An 18,685-nucleotide genomic window follows, 5' to 3' on the forward strand; every position below is an offset into this window, starting at 1 on the left:
GTTTAGTAAAGTTGCAGGATATAAAATCAACATACAGAAATCTGTTGCATTTATATATTCCAATAATGAAGCAGAACAGAAATTGAGCAATCAGTCCCATGTACAACTGCACCAAAAACAGTAAGATATTTAGGAATAAACCTAACCAAAGAGGTGAAATATCTGTACTCTGAAAACTATAAAACACTGATAAACTAAAGATGACACAAAGAAATGGAAAGACAATCTGTACTCACAGATTGGAAGAACAAATATTGTTAAAATGTCTCTATTATCCAAAGGACAATCTACACGTTTAATGCAATCTGTATCAAAATACTAACGGCATTTTTCACAGAGCTAGAACAAACAATCCTAACATTTGTATGAAACCACAAAAGCCCCTAAACAGCCAAAGCAACCTTGAAAAAGAAAAGCAAAGCTGGAGGCATCACAATTCCAGACTTCATGTTATATTACAAAGTGATCAAAACTGTGTGGTACTGGCACAAAAACAGACACACAGATCAATAGAACAGAATAGAACCCACAACTATATGGTCAATTAATCCTGGAGAAAGCAGGAAAGAATATCCAATAGGAAAAATAGTATCTCTCCAACAAATGGTGTTGGGAAAACTGGACAGCAATATGCAGAGGAATGACACCGGACCATTTTCTTATACCATACACAAAAATAAATTCAAAATGGATAAAAGACCAACCATAAGACCTGAAACCATATAAATCCTAGAAGTGAACACAGGCAGTAACTTCTCTGACATCTGCCACAGCAACTTCTTGCTAGATATGTCTCTGTGCCCAGGGAACAAAAGCAAAAATAAGCCCCTGGGACTATACCAATATAAAAAGCTTCTGCACAGCAAAGAAAACAATCAACAAAACTAAGAGGCAACCTAGAGAATGGAAGAAGATATTTGCAAATGACATATCCAATAAAGGGTTATTGTCCAAAACATATAAAGAACTTACAAAACTCAACATCCAAAAACCAAATAATCCAATTAAAAATGGGCAGAAGAAATGAATAGACATTTTTCCAAAGAAGACATCCAGATGGCAAACAGACACAGGAAAAGAGGCTCAACATCACTCCTCAAATCAAAACTACAATGAGGTTTCACCTCACACCTACCATTATGGCTAAAATCAACAACACACGAAACAACAGGTGTTAGCCAGGAAGTGGAGAGAGGGGAACCCTCTTGCACTATTGGTGGGAATGCAAACAGGTGCAGCCACTTTGGAAAACAGCTATGGAGGCTCCTCAAAAGTTAAAAATAAAACTATCCTATGATCCAGCAATCGCACTATTAGGTATGTACCCAAAGAATACAAAAATACTAATTCAAAGGGAAACATGCACCCTGATGTTTATAGCAGCATTACCTGCAAAAGCCAAATGATGGAAGCAGCTCAAGTGTCCATCAACTGATTAATAGAAAATGTGGTGTATACAATGGAGTACTACGTGGCAATGAGAAAGAATGAAATATGGCCCTTTGTAGCAACATGGATGGAACTGGAGAGTGTGATGCTAAGTGAAATAAGCCATACAGAGAAAGACAGATACCATATGGTTTCACTCTTATGTGGATCCTGAGAAACTTAACAGAAACCCATGGGGGAGGGGAAGGAAGAGAAAAAAAAAAAAAGAGGTTAGAGTGGAAGAGAGCCAAAGCATAAGAGACTCTTAAAAACTGAGAACAAACTGAGGGTTGATGGGGGGTGGGAGGCAGGGGAGGGTGGGTGATGGGTATTGAGGAGGGCACCTTTTGGGATGAACACTGGGTGTTATATGGAAACCAATTTGACAATAAACTTCATAAAAAAAATTAAATAAATAAAAACTTAAAAAAAAAAAAAAGAAGAAAATGTGGTGTATATATATACAATGGAATTTTACCCAGCCATTTAAAAGAATGAAATCCAGGGGCGCCTGGGTGGCGCAGTCGGTTAGGCGGCCGACTTCAGCCAGGTCACGATCTCGCGCTCCGTGAGTTCGAGCCCCGCGTCAGGCTCTGGGCTGATGGCTCAGAGCCTGGAGCCTGTTTCCGATTCTGTGTCTCCCTCCCTCTCTGCTCCTCTCCCATTCATGCTCTGTCTCTCTCTGTCCCCCAAAAAATAAATAAAAAAAGTTGAAAAAAAAAAAAATAAAAGAATGAAATCCTGCCATTTGCAACGACATGGATGGAGCTAGAGAGTATTATGCTAAGTGAAGTAAGTCAGAGAAAGACAAATACCATATGATTTCACTTATGTGGAATTTAAAACACAAAACAAACAAGCAAAGGGGAAAAAGAGAGAGTCAAGTCAAGAAACAGACTCTGAACTATTGAGAACAAACTGATGGTTACCAGATGGATGGTGGGTGGGGGGACGGGTTAAACAGGTGATGGAGATTAAGGAAGGTACTGGCTGGGATGAGCACAGGGTGTTGTATAGAAGTGTTGAAATACTATATTGTATACATGAAACTAACATTACACTGTATGTTAACTAACTGGAATTTGAATAAAAACTTTAAAAAAGTGTGGTACTGGCAGAGGGTTAGATCTATAAATCAACAGAACAGAGTCCAGAAACAGATCCACAAACACAGCCAATTTATTTATGACAAAACTGCAAACGCAATTCAAAAGAGAAAAATTATACTTTCAACAAATGGGGTTAGAACGAATGGAATTCCATATGCAAAATAATGACCCTCAACTTAATCCTTACACCTTATATAAAATTTAACACAGAAGAGATCACAGATCTAAATGGAAAACCAATAACTATGAAACTTATAGAAGAAACAGGAAAAAATCTTCATGACTTAGGATCCAACAAAGAATTATTTTTTAATGTTTATTTATTTATTTTGAGAGAGACAGAGAGAGCAAGCATGGGAGGGGCAGAGAGAGAATCCCAAGCAGGCTCTGCACTGTCAGCGCAGAGCCTAATGCAGGGCTTGAACCCACAAACCCTGAGATCATGACCTGAGCCAAAATCAAGAGTCAGATGCTCAACCCAATGAGACACCCAGGCACCCCAGACCCAGCAAAGAATTCTTAAACGTGATGTTGAAATAACCATGTGTGAAGGAAATAATTCATATATTGGCCATTTTCAAAATTAAAAATTCTTGCTCTGTGAATAACACTAAGTGAATGAAAAGACGTGGCTTGAAGAAATATAGACAAAATATTTACAAACGTATCTGACAAAGGACTTGTAAACAATATACATAAATAACTCTCCCCAATTTCAAGAGCGAGAAAACAATCCAATTTTAAAATGGGCAGATGACAAACTGAGGGTTGATGGGGGGTGGGAGCGAGGGGAGGGTGGGTGATGGGTATTGAGGAGGGCACCTTTTGGGATGAGCACTGGGTGTTGTATGGAAACCAATTTGACAATAAATTTCATATATTGAAAAAAATAAAATAAAAAATAAATAAATAAAATGGGCAGATGACTTGATTGAACACTTCACCAAAGAGGATATACAAAAAGTAAAGAAACATATAGAGGTCTTAAACATCATCAGCTATTAGTGAAACACAAATTAAAGGCATGATGAGACAATAACTATACTACTAGGATGACTAAAATTAAAAATACTAACAATACCAGGGCGCCTAGATGGCTCAGTTGGCTACGTGTCCAACCCTTGATTTCAGCTCAGGTCACGATCAACCTGCTTGGGATTCTCTCTCTCCCTCTCTATGCCCCTCCCTCGCTCATGCTCGTGCTCTCTCAAAATAAATAAATAAACATTAAAAAAATACTGACAATACCAAGTGCTGGCAAAAATGTGAAGCAACTGGAATTCTTATACATTGCTGGTGAAAATGAAAAATGATTCAACTATTCTGGAAAACAATTTGGCAGATTCTTAAAACGTTAAGCATACAGTTACCAGAAGACCCAGAAATCCAATATTTATTCTAGAGAAATGAAAACATATGTGCACACAAAAACCTGTGTATGAATATTAAAGTGGCTTTACTTGTAATTGCCAAAACTGGAAATAATCCAAATGATTTTCAACAGGAGAATGGATAAATAAGCTATGGTACATCTATACCATGGAATACCACCCAGCAATAAAAAAGGAAAGAACTGACAACTTGTCTGAATCTCCAGGGAATTATGATGAGTAAAAATTTCCTCCGACTTAGGCTCAGGTCATGATCTCACAGTTTGTGGGTTCAAGCCCCGCATCAGACTCTGTGCGGACAGCTCGGAGCCTGGAGCCTGCTTCATATTCTGTGTCTTCTCTCTCTGCCCCTCCACTACTCACTCTTACTCTCTCTCTCTCTCTCTCAAAAATAAACATTTAAAATTTTAAAAAAATTTTTTAAGTGAAAGAAAAACATTGGTTGGCTGTGAGCACCTGTAGGACTTTGTCTCTTGGCTAAATGAGAATCCAAAGTCTGACCGATAAAATTACTTCAGAAAAATGATCTCAAGAAAAGCAAGTTCCCTGACATATTTCCTTCCCAAAGGATACTCTGACACCATGTCTCCAGCTCAGTGAGAAATGCTGTAAGAAATATCTGCAGGAGGGGCGCCTGGGTGGCTCAGTTGGTCAAGCATCCAACTTCAGCTCAGGTCATGATCTCACTGATTATGGGTGTGAGTCCTGTGTCAGGCTCTGTGCTTTCAGCTCGGAGCCTGGAGCCTGCTTCAGATTCTGTCTCTGTCTCTCTGCCCCTCCCCTGCTCACACACTCTCTCTCTCTCTAATATAAATAAAAAATAAACATTAAAAAATTAAAAAAAAAAAGAAATATCTGTAGGAAACCAGCGACTGCATTTATCACTAGGCTGTGGTTGAAGACAATTCCACCAACCACATGAAGACTTAAAAAAGAAATGCCTTGGAAGGCAAACACAGGAAACCTTTACTTCCCTGAGAACTCAGTGCACTCTCTCCTGAGGAGTAAGGTGAACCAGGTTCCTGGTTACGTTTCCCTCTGGCTGCCAGAAGCTCAAAGAGAAATCTGTAAGTCAATGTTAGTATCTGTCACACCCTAATGTCTACATTCTAACTTGGCCTTGCTGTCTCTCATTTTCCCTGATCCTAATGCTTATTTACAAATAATTTCCTATTTTAGGTCAGAGATTCCTAAGTATCTCATCACGTCCATGGTAAAAAAAAAAAAAAAAAAAAGGAAGAAACAGCATACTTACCTGGGGTTTGGCCATTTCCTGCTTTTCTTGGGAAAAGGCAGAGATGTGTGAAAGCTGAGCTGGAAGAATGGAAAAGTGTACAGCATATGAGAGAACCCATAAGGTTTATATGCCCAGAATTATCTGCCTAGAAATTCCCCTCACACTAGCGGGGCATGAGGCCATTCTGTGGAAGTTTGGGCAACCATGTAGTTTTCAACAACCACCTGTGTATTCTTGACTCTCTTCCTCACATGAGCATCTAACACAAAAGGGTTTTTTTTCTATATATACTTGTGTACTGACCCAGAAATTGTAATTCTAGGCATTCTACCTAATGAAATTAATGAAATAATGTATTCTAATGCATCACAACTTCTCTGTAAGTACCTTCACCTCAGCACTGACTTTCTGAATGCCGAAGTTAATCCTGTGACTCATAATAAGCGATTAGTAAGGAAATACAAGGAGTGAAATGTTACAGACCTATTAAAAATGTTGTATGGAACTATATGCTTTAGTATTTGTATATTTCTCTGTACGTATATCTAAATTAAGTTTTTTAAATGTTAGAGAATAAATTTTTAAGCTGAATCACAGTAAACTTCTAAATGAAAATAAGGTAGGTTATAAAATTGCAGGAACCCATTTCAAACTGTTAAAAGTTTAAAAACGCACACCCCGAATACCCACTAAAAACTTGCTAAGAATGGACCGGACATTTAAATGCAGGGGGATAAAAATCAATTCCTTTTGATTTTCTTTTCTTCTATTTTTAATTAATCTGTAATTCAAATGTGTTAGTACTTATCATACACCAAGTAAAATGAACTTTTAAAAACTATCATCCCCATAACGTTTTAAGCCCCATGATCCCCCCAAACCCCGCGGCACCAGGCCTCGCCCACCCCAACCCCCCAGCCCCGAAGTGAGTCCACTCAGGTACCTCTTCCTTCTCCTCCTCACCTCACTGGGGCCGGCTTGCCCAGGAGCCAGAAGGAAGCCTTCGGGCGCAGATTCACTTCGGCTGGAGCATTCACACCAGGCCCCTACGCTGGGGTGTGGGAGAGGGGAGAGGGGAGAAGAAAAGGTGGGGCGCGCCTAAGGAGGCGCCTGATGAGGAGTGCGTAAGAACCCTTAGCGCAAATCACTGTGCCGGAAAACGTGTAAAAGTCAACGTTTAATAAGCCCCATTCAACCCTGACTAGTCCCGTAACTTTGTCCACCATCATGCCCCAGAGACCTTCATTCAGTCCCCCGTCACCCCACAACTCCCCGCATCAATGATCCTCCCAAATCCCCCTTCCTTCGTTCCTCCAGAACTCCCCATCACTTGGCCCATCACCCCTAGCACTCGCCCTCTCAACCCATCCCCCCTCCTCTTTCTCACCCTCTCGACAATAGATTTTCTGCTCACTGCAGAGGAGACCATTACAAGAACTGGCCCTGAGCAACACTTCCGCTTCGGGACCGACTCGGGCTCCGCAGCTTACAGGGCTGCAGCGGGCTGGTGTGCGCACGCTCAGCGGGGTCTTTGAGCCCTCGTCAGCCAATAGTTACCACCAGGCCCCCTCCCGCCGGCGGGACGCGAACGAGATCGGGCTGGGGCGCGAACGAGATCGGGCTGGGGCGCGTGCGCCTGCGTCTGCGCCTCGCCTGCGCCTGCGCGGAGAGAAGATGGCTGCGCCCGCGCGGCTGCTTTGAGGTGGCCGTGCCCACCGTGTCTCTTCACCTCGCTGGCTGTCATCACCTATGGAGCAGGTGTTTATTTTGTTCTGCAGAGGCTGTCATTCCTGAGATTTCAAAAACCATTTTCCTTATGGCGGGGAGGGGAATTGCCCAATTAAGAAAAATTCTGGCAGGCAGGAATTTGGTGTCTTGAACCCGAAGGGCAGCATCAGGTTCACAGGTGTAATTGAACAGTTAGACGGTATGCGTGGCAGCATTGCCCAGCGTGCACAAAGGCTGGGAGGCAAGGAAAGGTCACACTGGCTCCATCCAGTGGCTAGAGCTGGGGGTTTGAAGGACAGTATACAAACAAACTAAAGATAAATAAACGGCCACCTAGAACACACCCACCCCGGGGTATAAGGAATGTGTTAAGTAGTGACTGACGAAAGGATGCTTTCTTTGGATGGGCAGGATCGAACTCCTTTCGTTGGAGGTGACAGATACGCTGACCAAAAGGAGCCGGCCACACGAATAGCTGAAGCAAAGAGCTTTCTGGTGGAGGGCACGGCAGTTCCAAAAGCCCGGAAGTGAAACCTAAATTGGTGTGTTAGAGGAACGGAAACCGTGGCAGCTTGTTGGGAGTGTAGGAGGTGTGAGGGGGGGAGAGGTGGGGGGGGCCAGATGCTGTAGGGCCTCCTCTGGCAGGAACAGAGCTCATGCTTCATTCTAGACATAATGGGAAGCCATAAGAAGGGAAAGATGTTTAAAAGACCCCTCAGAAGTAATCAAGAATTCTTGTTGATCGTGAGTCTTGCACCACTAGAACATGAGCTTCACAGGGATTTGCTTAAGCACCTCCTGAATGACACATAGTATTCTAGACGTTGGCAAGGGAAGAAGACAGAACTAACCAAACAAACATTTATGGAGACAGTCTGGTTTCAAACACCCACCTACCAGCTTTGTAACCTAGGGCAGAACTCCTCTGTGCTGTTTCCTTATCTATAAAATGGGGACAATGACAAATGAATTGATACTTATCAAGGGTTTAGAACAAGACTTGGCACATAGTAAGTACTGCATGTTTTATTATTATTTAAATAAAAATAGAAATGTATATGCATAAAGGTTTTTTTAGTAAGAAGGAAAAAATGGGGCACCTGGGTGGCTCAGTCGGTTAAGCCTCCGACTTCAGCTCAGGTCATGATCTCACAGTCCATGGGTTCGAGCCCCATGTCGGGCTCTGTGCTGACCGCTCGGAGCCTGGAGCCTGCTTCGGATTCTGTGTCTCCCTCTCTGCCCCTCCCCTGCTCATGCCCTGTCTCTGTCTCAGAAATAAATAAAAACATAAAAAAAAATAAGAAGGAAAAAATTAAAAGATAATCTACAGGCTACTTTGGAGAACAGGCCACAGAGGGCAAGGGCAAAAGCAGGAAAAATACTGTGGCTCCTGCCAACAAGCCCAGCAAGTGATAATGGGACTCAGACCTAGCTCAGTATCTCCTGAGTGCCACACACCGTGTGAAGCATATGACATGACCTGCCTCAGACAGTCCCCACCATCTGTGAACAGTCCCATGGCCCCCACTTATCAGATGAGGAAACTGAGTCCCAGAGAGACTCAGTAACTTGCCCAAGGTCACAGAGTTTCCCAGGGTTGGATTCTTAACTTCTACCCAATAATATTTTTTCTTTTGTTTATTCAATATCCCCCAGAACTTTTGGAAAGTATCTGAGGGTCCTCATCTCAGAACCATTAAAACTAACCAAGGAACATTTTTACCAGAAATATAGGTGGAGCAGAGTGCTTGGGTGGTTCAGTAAGTTAAGTATCTGACTCTTGATTTTGGCTCAAGTCATGATCTCACCGGTTTGTGAGTTTGAACCCTGCATCAGGCTCTGTGCTGATGGTGCGGAGCCTGCTTGGGATTCTCTCTCTCTCTCTCTCTCTCTAAATAAAATAAACTTAAAAAAATGTAGGGGGGGAGGGTGCCTGGGTGGCTCAGTCAGTTGAGCATCTGACTCTTGATTTCAGCTCGGGTCATGATCTCTCAGTTCGTGAGATGGAGCCCCCAGTCGGGCTCTGCCCTGACAGCACAGAGCCTGCTTGAGATTCTCTCCCTCTCTGCTCCTCCCTCCATCTCAAAATAAATAAATAAGCACTAAAAAAAAAGGAAATATAGATGGAGCTCCCTAGCAGACAAAGAGAAAAAACAGAGGAGTAACTCCTATCTCTTGCTCCCTGAAGGATCAGCACTTATCAGGTACAAACATGTCAGCTCTCTAAATGCATTAGAAGGTGGGAAGTTGGAAGGGTTGGACCTGTAGGTCCCATCCCACCCCAACCTAGCCTCTTCCATCTAAGAAGCCCCATTCCCCACCACCTTGTACACACACACCCCTGTGTTTAGGGAGAATCCTTTGGGTTTGTGGGTATTGGGGTACAGTGATTGCCAGCTCCAGAAATGTCCCTAAGGCAGTGATACAGCCCCTCAAAACTGTTTCAGAGTTCATAGTGCACATCCATAAGCTATGTGAGACCAGCTTTTCTGTGCTGAAGAACTCAGACTCCCACTCTTTCCTGAGCATCCTCTGCCGTCAGTCCCTGCAGATGCAACCTCCTCATACAGTGGTCTAAGCAGCAGGTAGCTAGGTAAAAGGGTGTGGAAAGCTAACAGGAACTGGTCCCACCACAGAGTCTGTACAATGTGATGCTCCCACCCACAGGCCCCCCACCTCACCAGTTAGACATCGTTACAATTGCTCTCAATACACATTTTATCAAGGGGTGCCTGGTTGGCTCAGTTGGTAGCATGTGACTCTTGGTCCCAGGGTCATGAGTTCAAGCCCCACATTGGGTGTAGGGCTTACCTTTAAAAAAAACATTTCATCGGGGCGCCTGGGTGGCTCAGTCGGTTGAACATCCGACTTCAGCTCAGGTCATGATCTCACTGTTTTGTGAGTTCGAGCCCCGCATCGGGATCTGTGCTGACCGCAGAGCCTGGAGCCTGCTTCAGATTCTGTGTCTCCCTCTCTCTGCCCCTTCCCCGCTCATGCTCTGTCTCTCTTTGTCTCTCAAAAATGAATAAACGTTTAAAAAAATAAAAAAAATTTCATCAAAACTATGGAAGTGTGGCTAACTGTGAGCAATCATTTTGGACCATAAGGTGGCAAATGAGTTTGTCAGAGAAACAGCACAGGAGCCAGTTTTCTGGTGATCTTGAAGCTGCCATGCTAGCTCTGAACTACCTGAGGGGAAGAGGCATCCCCTTCCATCCTTTTGAAGCCACTGGTATTTGTAGTATATACCATCACTGGTAATATGAATCCTGAACAATAGATCAGTCTTTTCTGTCTTGGCCAATCTGAGTGTCGTTAAATAGGAGACCTATGGGACTGGTTGGGGGTGGGGGTGGATAATGGTGAATGAAGGACAAATTGGGAGTGAATGGTAGCAAGGAGAGACAAAGGGTGATGGGAGGGAAGTGAACGAGTAGAGTGGAGTGAAAAGTGGGCAGAGTGGAGCAGCATGAGGAAATGACTATGCATTAGATTTTGAATTAATTTGAGATTATGGATGAGACTGAGTAAATGATGGGAAAATGAGGCATGGTCTAAAGTGACAGAAAGTGAAAGTGGAAGCAGACTGAGTGACTGCAGCAATTCAAGGCAGTGAATGTGAATGGAGTTGATAAAGCAGTAGAGTGCAAGTTGTTTTGCGTACTAAGGATCAAAGTGTGAATAAATGATGGTTTATGGAGCACGTAAGAGTGAGAGAGGTGGATTCAGGAGGAGAGTGGGAGTGAATGGAGGTAACGTGAGGCATAGAAGGAAGAATGGAGAGCACGAGGGACAGAATAAGAGGGACTGAAGATGTATATGTGGTAGAATGTGAATATATGAATCAGGTAGATTTGAGTGGTGACACTATGAGGGAGAAGGAGAATGGCTAGAGGTGAATGAGGGGCAGACTTGGACTAGATAGGGGTGATTTGGGGCTCCAGGAATGTCCAGGGTTCCCAGTTTCAATCAGCTCAGGTGAATGAGCTGATGCATGTGCATGAATGGAGCTAATATTGGGCAGAATGAGAGGGAATAGAAGCAAAAAGCAGAAGGTGAGTAACTGTGGTTATTATAAGCCAAAGAGAAAGATGAGGGTCACATGGCCCCAAGTGAATGAAGTCAGGGGGCGATGGATGAATGGGGCCCAGTATTAGCAAAAAGTGGTGAATTCAAAGGCAGAGTGTGACTGAATGAAGGTACTATGGGGCAGAATGGAAACAACTAGCCATGAAATCATGAGCCAAACAGGAGTGATAAGTGGGAATGGGGTTACATTGGAAATGAGTTTAAATGAATGAGAGGCAGAGTAAGAGTCAATGGAGTCAATGAAGAGAAAATGAGGAATGGGGGTGACCAAGCACAGAATGAGTATATATGGGTAATTTGAGCTAGTGTTTGGGAGTATTACAGGGCAGAGTTCCAGGAAATGGGGGTAACAAGGGAATAGTATTTGAGAGAAGAGAGGTGAAGAAGGGGCAGAGAGTGAATGAGAGAAAGAATGAGGCCCAGAGTCAATTAACAAAGCTGAAGGATGGGCCATGTGAGAATGAATGGGTGTCATTTCATGCACTGTCAAGAAGTGGAGGAGAAAGTAGAAAATGAGAGCCTGAGAGTGAATTGAGGTGAAGGAATATGATGTGAGAGAACTGAGGTAATATAAGGAGAAGGTTAAGAAATTGTGATAATATGAGGCATAGTGTGAATGAATGTAAGTGGATGAGAGACAGTATAAGTGAATGGGGCAATAAAAGAACAAGAATGGAGGTGGAAAATTAGTAGAGTGTGCATATATATGTAATGTGTCATGTGTAATACATAATGCAGGGCAGAGTGTGATTGAATGGGGGTAATGTGGGACAGATTCCAGTAAATTAGGATGGAACAATGCATAAAAGTAAAGGAGGAGCCAAGAATGGGTAAATGGAGGTAATGAGGGTCAGAAGATGAGGGCATGGTGGCCATATTGCGCACAGCAGGAGAAATCGAGGTGGCAGTAGACACGATGTAGTGAACAGAGCTGACTGCTGAGCAGAGTAGGAGGAATGGAGGCGATGAGGGGCAGAGTGAGTGGATATGGAGGTAAATCAAGTGGTACAGCATGATTAATGACAGCAGAGTGTAACAGTGTTAAGGAATGTGGGGGGATGTAGGCTGATAGTGAGGCCCAGTGCCTGAGTCCTATCTGTCCTTTGTGTCACCAGTTCCTCTCTTCCTGCGTCTCTTTGTGACATCTCAGGGTTTCTCCCTGTTTTTGTCTCCTCCCATCTTTATGCATATATCAGTATCTTTCTCTTTTCTTGTGTGTATGTCTCTAACAGAAATGGCACTGGGAAAGGCGGTGAGGTGTCTAACCCTCTGGCTTCTCTGTTCCAGAATCTATTGCATAGCCATTTGCTCATACAGCCCAGAGTTCCAGAATGCCCTTATTTCTGGACATAGCAGGGTGAGTCTGGAGCAAAGAGTTGGCCAGGAGGGCCTGTGGGTGTTATAATGAAGGGCTTTGTTACTGTGAAGGTCACCTTAGCCATGCTTATGGCTGCTATTGTGGATGCCAAGATCTATGAACGCTGTGAACTGGCACTGAAGCTGGAGAGGGCAGGCCTCAACAGCTTCAAGGGCTACACCGTTGGAGACTGTGAGACCCCAGCTACCCCAAGTCCCACCTACACCCCGAGCTGCCCACCACATTCAGACCCAGTCCCCCCTTTGTCATTTATCACCTCCCCAGCCCAGGGCATGATCCTCTCGGTCACCCCATGACTGACTGTGATGGCTGGTTTAACTTACTCTAATGTCATTACTATCATTGCCTTCACAACAATCATCCTCATCTCCACCATCAATACCATCACTACCATCAAAGTCATCACACATACTATCACCACTGCCATCACTGCTATCTCACCAGAATCACCAACATCAAAACCACCACACCAAACCAAGATCCTCACTCCCACAACTGAGATGACAATGATCCCTGTCCCCTCTACCTCATTCTACCATCCCCTATTTCCAGGACCCATGCCTACCTGATACCTATTCCTTATTTGACCCAGGGCTGTGCATGGCACACTATGAGAGTGGTTTTGACACTTCCTTCGTGGACCACAATCCTGACGGCAGCAGTGGATACGGCATTTTCCAGCTGAACTCTGCCTGGTGGTGTGACAATGGGATTACACCCACCCAGAACCTCTGTCACATGGATTGTCGTGGTAAGGCAGCACTGGGGACACCCTGAAGCCCTGCCTGCCCCACTGCCCAACACACCATAATGCAAGGCTGTTAAACCATGATCTCTAGTAACAAGCAGAAAAATGACAGGGAAAGGAGCAGAGTTGCCTGGGCTGTTAAGAGACACCATCCTGTATCCTTACCAACTACATTTAGATGTTGTCCAGGTCAGGAGGGCTCAGAACTCCTATACCTCACCCAGAATGGAGGCTGCAGTTTTCTGTGACTCAGGAGATAGGAAACATAGCTCCATGCAGAATGGAGGGGGAGATGTTCCTGATTTGTGGATGAGGTTGTTCAGGCCCTGGGGGAAGAAGCAAATATCTGGCTGTAGGAACATAAATAAGTTACCTTCATGCAGAAAGGAGAGAACTTTCCAGACAAGAGTGTGGTGTTATTGAGGACAAAATTTAATAGCAACAGTTGTTCAGGGTTGGCCAAAATGGTGCTTGAGGTCATCCAAGACAGTCCAAAATGGAGACTGAGGTTAAGGTTACTGAGGGCCAGACCAAATGGAGGTTGAGGCAACCCAAGTCCTGCTACAGTAACAGGTGAGGTAACCCCAACAGGATTGGCCAGCTTGAAGGTTGAGGTTGTCTAACACCGGCCACCATAGAGGTTGACGTTATCTAGGACAGGGTAACATGAATAGTACGGCTTTTCAAGACTAGCTAAAATAAAGGTTAAGGTTCACTTTGAGTCAACATGGAAGTTGAAGTAGTCCAGGATCAGCTATAATGGAAGCTGAGGTCCTAGACTGGTTAACATGGAAGTTGGAATTATTTATAACCAGTCAAAATAGCAATTGATGCTGTTCAGGACTGGTTAACACTGTGGTTGAGATCATTAACCTGTCAGAATGGCAGTAAAGGTCACCCTGGTTGAGCAGTTGAGATCATCTGGACCATGATGGCTGAGGTTGAATGGAACTAGTCAACATGGAGATTGAGGTCATTTGTAACTAGTCAAATGGGAGTTGAGGTTATCCAGGATCTGACAACATAGTGTTTGAAATCACCAAGACTGACCAACCTTGCAGTTGAGTAGCTTTCCAACCAGCCAAGATGGTGATTAAGGTGATGTCAGACCAGCTGCCATTGCAGTTGAGATTATCCATAACCACGCAAAATTACAGCTGAAGTCATCCAGACCTGGCCAACAAGGAGTTTGAGGTCATTAGGACCAGCCAATATGGTGGCTGAGGATATTCATAACCAGTCAATATGACAGTCAAGTTCATCCAGGATCAGTCAACATGAGTTAAGGTTCTACAGAAACAGCCAACATAGTAGTTGAGGTCATTCATAACCAGCTGACAAGTGAATCAAGGACAGTGAGAATCAGCCAATGTAGTGACTGAAGTTATTCAAGCTCCCTGGGCCCACCATACACTGTCACCCTGTCCCCAGTGCACCAGATCACTATATCCCTCTCTTCTTCCCCTCCTCCCTACCAGACCTGCTCAACCACCATCTTCTAGATGATATCTTGTGTGCCAGGCAGGTGGTGTCCTCACAGAATGGTATGACTGCTTGGTAAGTTCATGGAGGTGTCTTGGACCCTGGGGAGCTGGGATAATGGCACTGCCACCCCACAAGCCTGTCCACTTCATCTTCCCTCCCTCTCTTCATTTCCCAGGGATTCTTGGATCCGGCACTGCTACGGGCATGATTTATCTGAATGGCTCAAGGGATGTAATATGCATGCAAAACATGACTCAAAGAAAATTAAGTCATGACTCGTTCCAAGAGATAGAAATTTTATTTTCTCCTTTCTTTTCTTTCTTCTGTGGATTTAATAGTGCTATCTAGATTTAATAGTGCTATCTATAAACAACATAAGAGGCCTCGGATGCCCAGCTCTTCATTTTCCCAATGGAGGTACCCCCATTTAATCACTTCCTCCAGATCACTTGGGGTGAAGGTAATAGCATAGCTTCTCCTGGGTTCAAATACCATCTTTACTACTTACTAGCTGTGTTGCCTTGGGCAAGGCATTTAATTTCTCTGTGCCTCAGTTTCCTCATTTGCAAAATGAGGATGATAATGGTAGTAACTATTTCATGGTATTATTGGGAGCATTAAGTGAATTAATGTTTGTAAAGCTCATAAAGTGCTTCATACACAAGGCAGTTACAGGTCTGGAGATAGAAGGGTGGCATGAGGGGCTATGAAAAGTGGCTTCCCTTAAAAAAGCATCACCCGGGGCACCTGGATGGCTCAGTCAGTTAAGTGTCCAACTCTTGATTTCAGCTCAGGTCATGATCTCACAGTAGTGGGATTGAACCCCCACATCAGGCTCCGTGCTGGGTGTGGAGCCTGCTTAAGATTCTCTCTCTCTCTCTCTCTCTCTCTCTCTCTCTCTCTCTCTCAAAAAAGCATCACTCTCACTCGAAGTCACTACAGGGTCTTCAATGAAGGTAGATACAACTTCTCCAGGGAAAATAAGATTGGTTCCACTTTACATGAGAAGATCAGTGGGAATCAGTTGAAAGTATTCATACTGTCCTGCATCTTCCCATTCTACACTCAGCCCCCTACTCCCTCTTTGACCATAAGTACCCTAAATTTCAAATGATCGACTGGGAATTTAGGCCAGGAATTCAATGGATGCCCAAAGTAATAATTTCTTTTGACAGAATACCTGGATTTTGGTCTGTGTCTTGGGCAGAGAATTTTAGGAATTTAAACTTGCCATTCTTTCTCTTTGTACCAGCCCCATAAGAAGCAGCCACTCCTGGTCAGGGAGCGGGGGGTGGGGGGAAGCGGTCCCTTATGTCTTTTGAACTCTTTGGTTGAGGGTGGATACTCAGCTACCCAAAGCCTTGTTTTCAGTGTTTACTTTATCCAAGGTAAGCAGATGATCATTAAAGCAGATATCCACCAATGTAAGAATGACCAAGCCCCCTTCCTTAATGCCAACTTGATTTCCCCTGCCTTTGGCCCCAATCAGATGACCAAATTTCGCATTTCCCTGGGGATCCATCCATAAAAGGTGCCGTCACTCTGGGTACCAATTTTTGTATTCATTAAAAGCAGCAGAAATAAACTCTGGTAGACTTAAGTAAAAAGCAGATCTCCTAAAAGCGTATCAGGTAGTTCCATAGTATTTCTGGAAAGACTGAATTCATGACCAAGCCCAGAATGGGGCAGGCGGGGAGGAGGTCCACACATAGAAATAAAGCCAAAATCTTGACTGTAGAACAGGCTGGAACAGAAATACTGGCATTATCAACTGTTACTACTTCTGGAACCTGGATTTGATGCCCTGGTGTTGTTTTCTTTACATTATTCTGATTATGCATCCTTTCTAATAACTTATAACATTTATAGTATATTTATAATCACTGTTTCTTTAGTGGTTATCTTTAAATCTGTAACTTTGGTTACAGATATCACTTGGTAAACCCTTTTTTTTCTTGTGGATGGCACTTATTCCCTATCATAGGAGACATCAAAATAGCTATTCTTAATAGATTTTATAGGGGTGCCTGGGTGGCTCAGTCAGTTAAGAGTCTGACTTCATCTCAGGTCATGATCTCATGGTTCATGGGTTCAAGCCACGCATCAGGCTCTGTGCTGAGAGCTCAGAGCCTGGATCCTGCTTCAGATTATGTATCTCCTCTCTCTGTCCCTTCCCCATTTTCACGCTCTCTCTCAAAAATAAACATTCAAAAAAAGTTTTAAATAGATTTTATTATTTTTTCTATGAGATTTTGTTATTAAATTTGGAATATTTCCCTCATATCAGTCTCAGGGGACTATGTTTATTGAAATTAACTAAATTGGGTTCCTCTTGATATCTGTGCCCAAATTTACAGTGAGGTTTGGCTTCCAGCTGAAGCCTCTCATATATTCAAGGCCCTGTAAACTTAAAAGACCTCTCTGATGTAAAGTAGTCATTCAACATACACCCATGATAGCAAGTACAGAGGGCAAGTTTTTTGCATCAAGATCTTGGCTCATGCTATTCCTTCCTCCTAGAATATTCTTACCCCTAGTATGGCTGGCACCTCATTTTCAGATCTAAACTCAAATGTCACCTCCTCAGAAAGACCTTCCCTGACCATCTTAGCTAAATCAGGATCCCCTCCCAACCTGCCTTTTTCTTTTCATTTGACTTTATGAAGGATTTCCCATGTTCAGTTCTGTCCCAAAGTTTCTCTTCTTTCTGAGGTCTTTAATCCATGATGACCTTTAACCTCTAGAAGAAAGTTTTTCTCCTATTCAAGAGGAGTCAGAGGGTTTCTCTCCTCTGTGGGTTCTCTGGTGTACAGTGAGTTTTGGCTTCTCTCTGAGGGCTCTCTGAAACTTATCACACGTATAGGGTTTCTCTCCTGTATGAATTCTTTGATGTATAATAAAATATGATTTCTGGGAGAAAGCTTTCTCACATACATTACACTCATAGGGCTTCTCTCCTATGTGAATAATGAGATGTGATTTCTGGAAGAATACTTTATCACATTCATTGCATTCATAGGATTTCTCAAATTTCTCTCCTATATGAGCTCTCTGATGCAATGTGAGATAGGACTTCCAGGAGAGGACTTTTCCACATATAGTACATCCATCAGTTTTTTTTCTCCTGCATGGATTCTTTGACATACACTAAGAGTCATCTTAAGGGTGAAGGCTCTTCCACAGTCTGAACACACATAAAGTTTCTCTCCTGTATGAATTATCTGATGTCTACACAGTGTTGATTTGTCTCTGAAGGCTTTGCCACATTCACTACATTCATATGGTTTCTCTCCAGTGTGTGTTCTCTTATGTCCACTGAGGTGTGCCTTTTGATTGAAGGTTTTCCCACATTCAGAACATTCATAGGGTTTCTGTCCTGTGTGAGTTTTCTGATGTGTGATGAGTTTTGCCTTTTCTAGGAAGGTTTTGCCACACTCCTTACATTCATAAGATTTCTCTCCAGCATGAATTCTTTGATGTCTATGCAGTGTTGATTTCTCTCTGAAGGACTTGCCACATTACCTTCAAAAGGTTTGTCTCCTGAATGCGTTCTCTGATGTACATGGAGAAGTGCCTTCCTTTTTTAATTTTTTTAAATTTTTATTTATTTTTGAGAGATAGTGTGTGTGTGTGAGTGTGTGTGTGCACGCGCACATGGGGAAGGAGAGAGAGAGGAGACAGAGAATCCCGAGCAGGCTTCACGCTGTCAGCACAAAGCCAAACACAGAACTCAAACCCACGAACTGTGAGATCATGACCTGAGCTGAAGTCGGACCCTCAACAGACTGAGCCACCTAGGTGCCCCACAGAGATGTGCATTCTTGGTGAAGGTTTTTATGCCTTCTTTACATTCATAGGGTATCTCTCCTGCATGAGTGATCTGATGAAGCAATAAAGAGTGAATTCTTGCTGAGAGTTTTTCTACATTCAGGAAATTCATAGGTTTTCTCTCCAACTTGTGTTACATTATGCTGAACAAAGGCTGGGTTATGATTAGACCTTTCCCACCCACATTATAGTCAGGGGGTTTCATTCCATTATTTTTTCTCATGCCTGCCATGAATTAATAATTTCCCACATCCATTACATTCA

At 43.3% G+C, this 18,685-nt stretch overlaps 2 protein-coding genes across 8 annotated transcripts in view; one reads left to right on the plus strand and one right to left on the minus strand.

Moving 5' to 3' along the window:
- ZNF182 (zinc finger protein 182) overlaps nucleotides 1-6,758 on the minus strand; it is a 30,899-nt gene extending 24,141 nt beyond the window's left edge. For 2 of the 7 annotated variants that reach the window (XM_040468694.1, XM_040468686.1), the window contains exons 1-3: nucleotides 6,553-6,758; nucleotides 6,129-6,216; nucleotides 5,184-5,242 (exon numbers count right to left, since the gene is read on the minus strand). In XM_040468694.1, the coding sequence (XP_040324628.1) occupies nucleotides 5,184-5,198 (15 nt within the window). In that variant the 5' untranslated portion in view covers nucleotides 5,199-5,242; nucleotides 6,129-6,216; nucleotides 6,553-6,758. Of the gene's footprint in view, nucleotides 1-5,183; nucleotides 5,243-6,108; nucleotides 6,313-6,552 lie in introns of all 7 variants that reach the window. The other 5 variants (XM_040468691.1, XM_040468692.1, XM_040468690.1 and 2 more) reach the window with 5 other exon arrangements.
- Nucleotides 6,759-12,362: 5,604 nt separating this feature from the next.
- On the plus strand, nucleotides 12,363-14,977 carry LOC121026088 (sperm acrosome-associated protein 5-like). Its single transcript, XM_040468911.1, has 4 exons — nucleotides 12,363-12,531; nucleotides 12,953-13,111; nucleotides 14,587-14,665; nucleotides 14,769-14,977. Exons 1-4 carry the CDS (start codon nucleotides 12,387-12,389, stop codon nucleotides 14,866-14,868), a joined length of 483 nt encoding a protein of 160 aa, XP_040324845.1. The 5' UTR covers nucleotides 12,363-12,386; the 3' UTR covers nucleotides 14,869-14,977.
- Nucleotides 14,978-18,685: the final 3,708 nt, after the last annotated feature.

The sequence above is a fragment of the Herpailurus yagouaroundi genome, unplaced genomic scaffold (assembly GCF_014898765.1).
Source record: "Herpailurus yagouaroundi ecotype Mexico unplaced genomic scaffold, PumYag 67793, whole genome shotgun sequence".
NCBI lineage: Eukaryota > Metazoa > Chordata > Mammalia > Carnivora > Felidae > Herpailurus > Herpailurus yagouaroundi.

Excerpts from the sequence above, each read along its gene's own strand:
- LOC121026088 (XM_040468911.1), top strand. The coding sequence starts at position 12,387 with ATGAAGGGCTTTGTTACTGTGAAGGTCACCTTAGCCATGCTTATGGCT. Across the intron at positions 12,532-12,952 it reads GGGCTACACCGTTGGAGACT|GGCTGTGCATGGCACACTAT; the intron begins GTGAGACCCCAG and ends TATTTGACCCAG. Across the intron at positions 13,112-14,586 it reads CTGTCACATGGATTGTCGTG|ACCTGCTCAACCACCATCTT; the intron begins GTAAGGCAGCAC and ends CCTCCCTACCAG.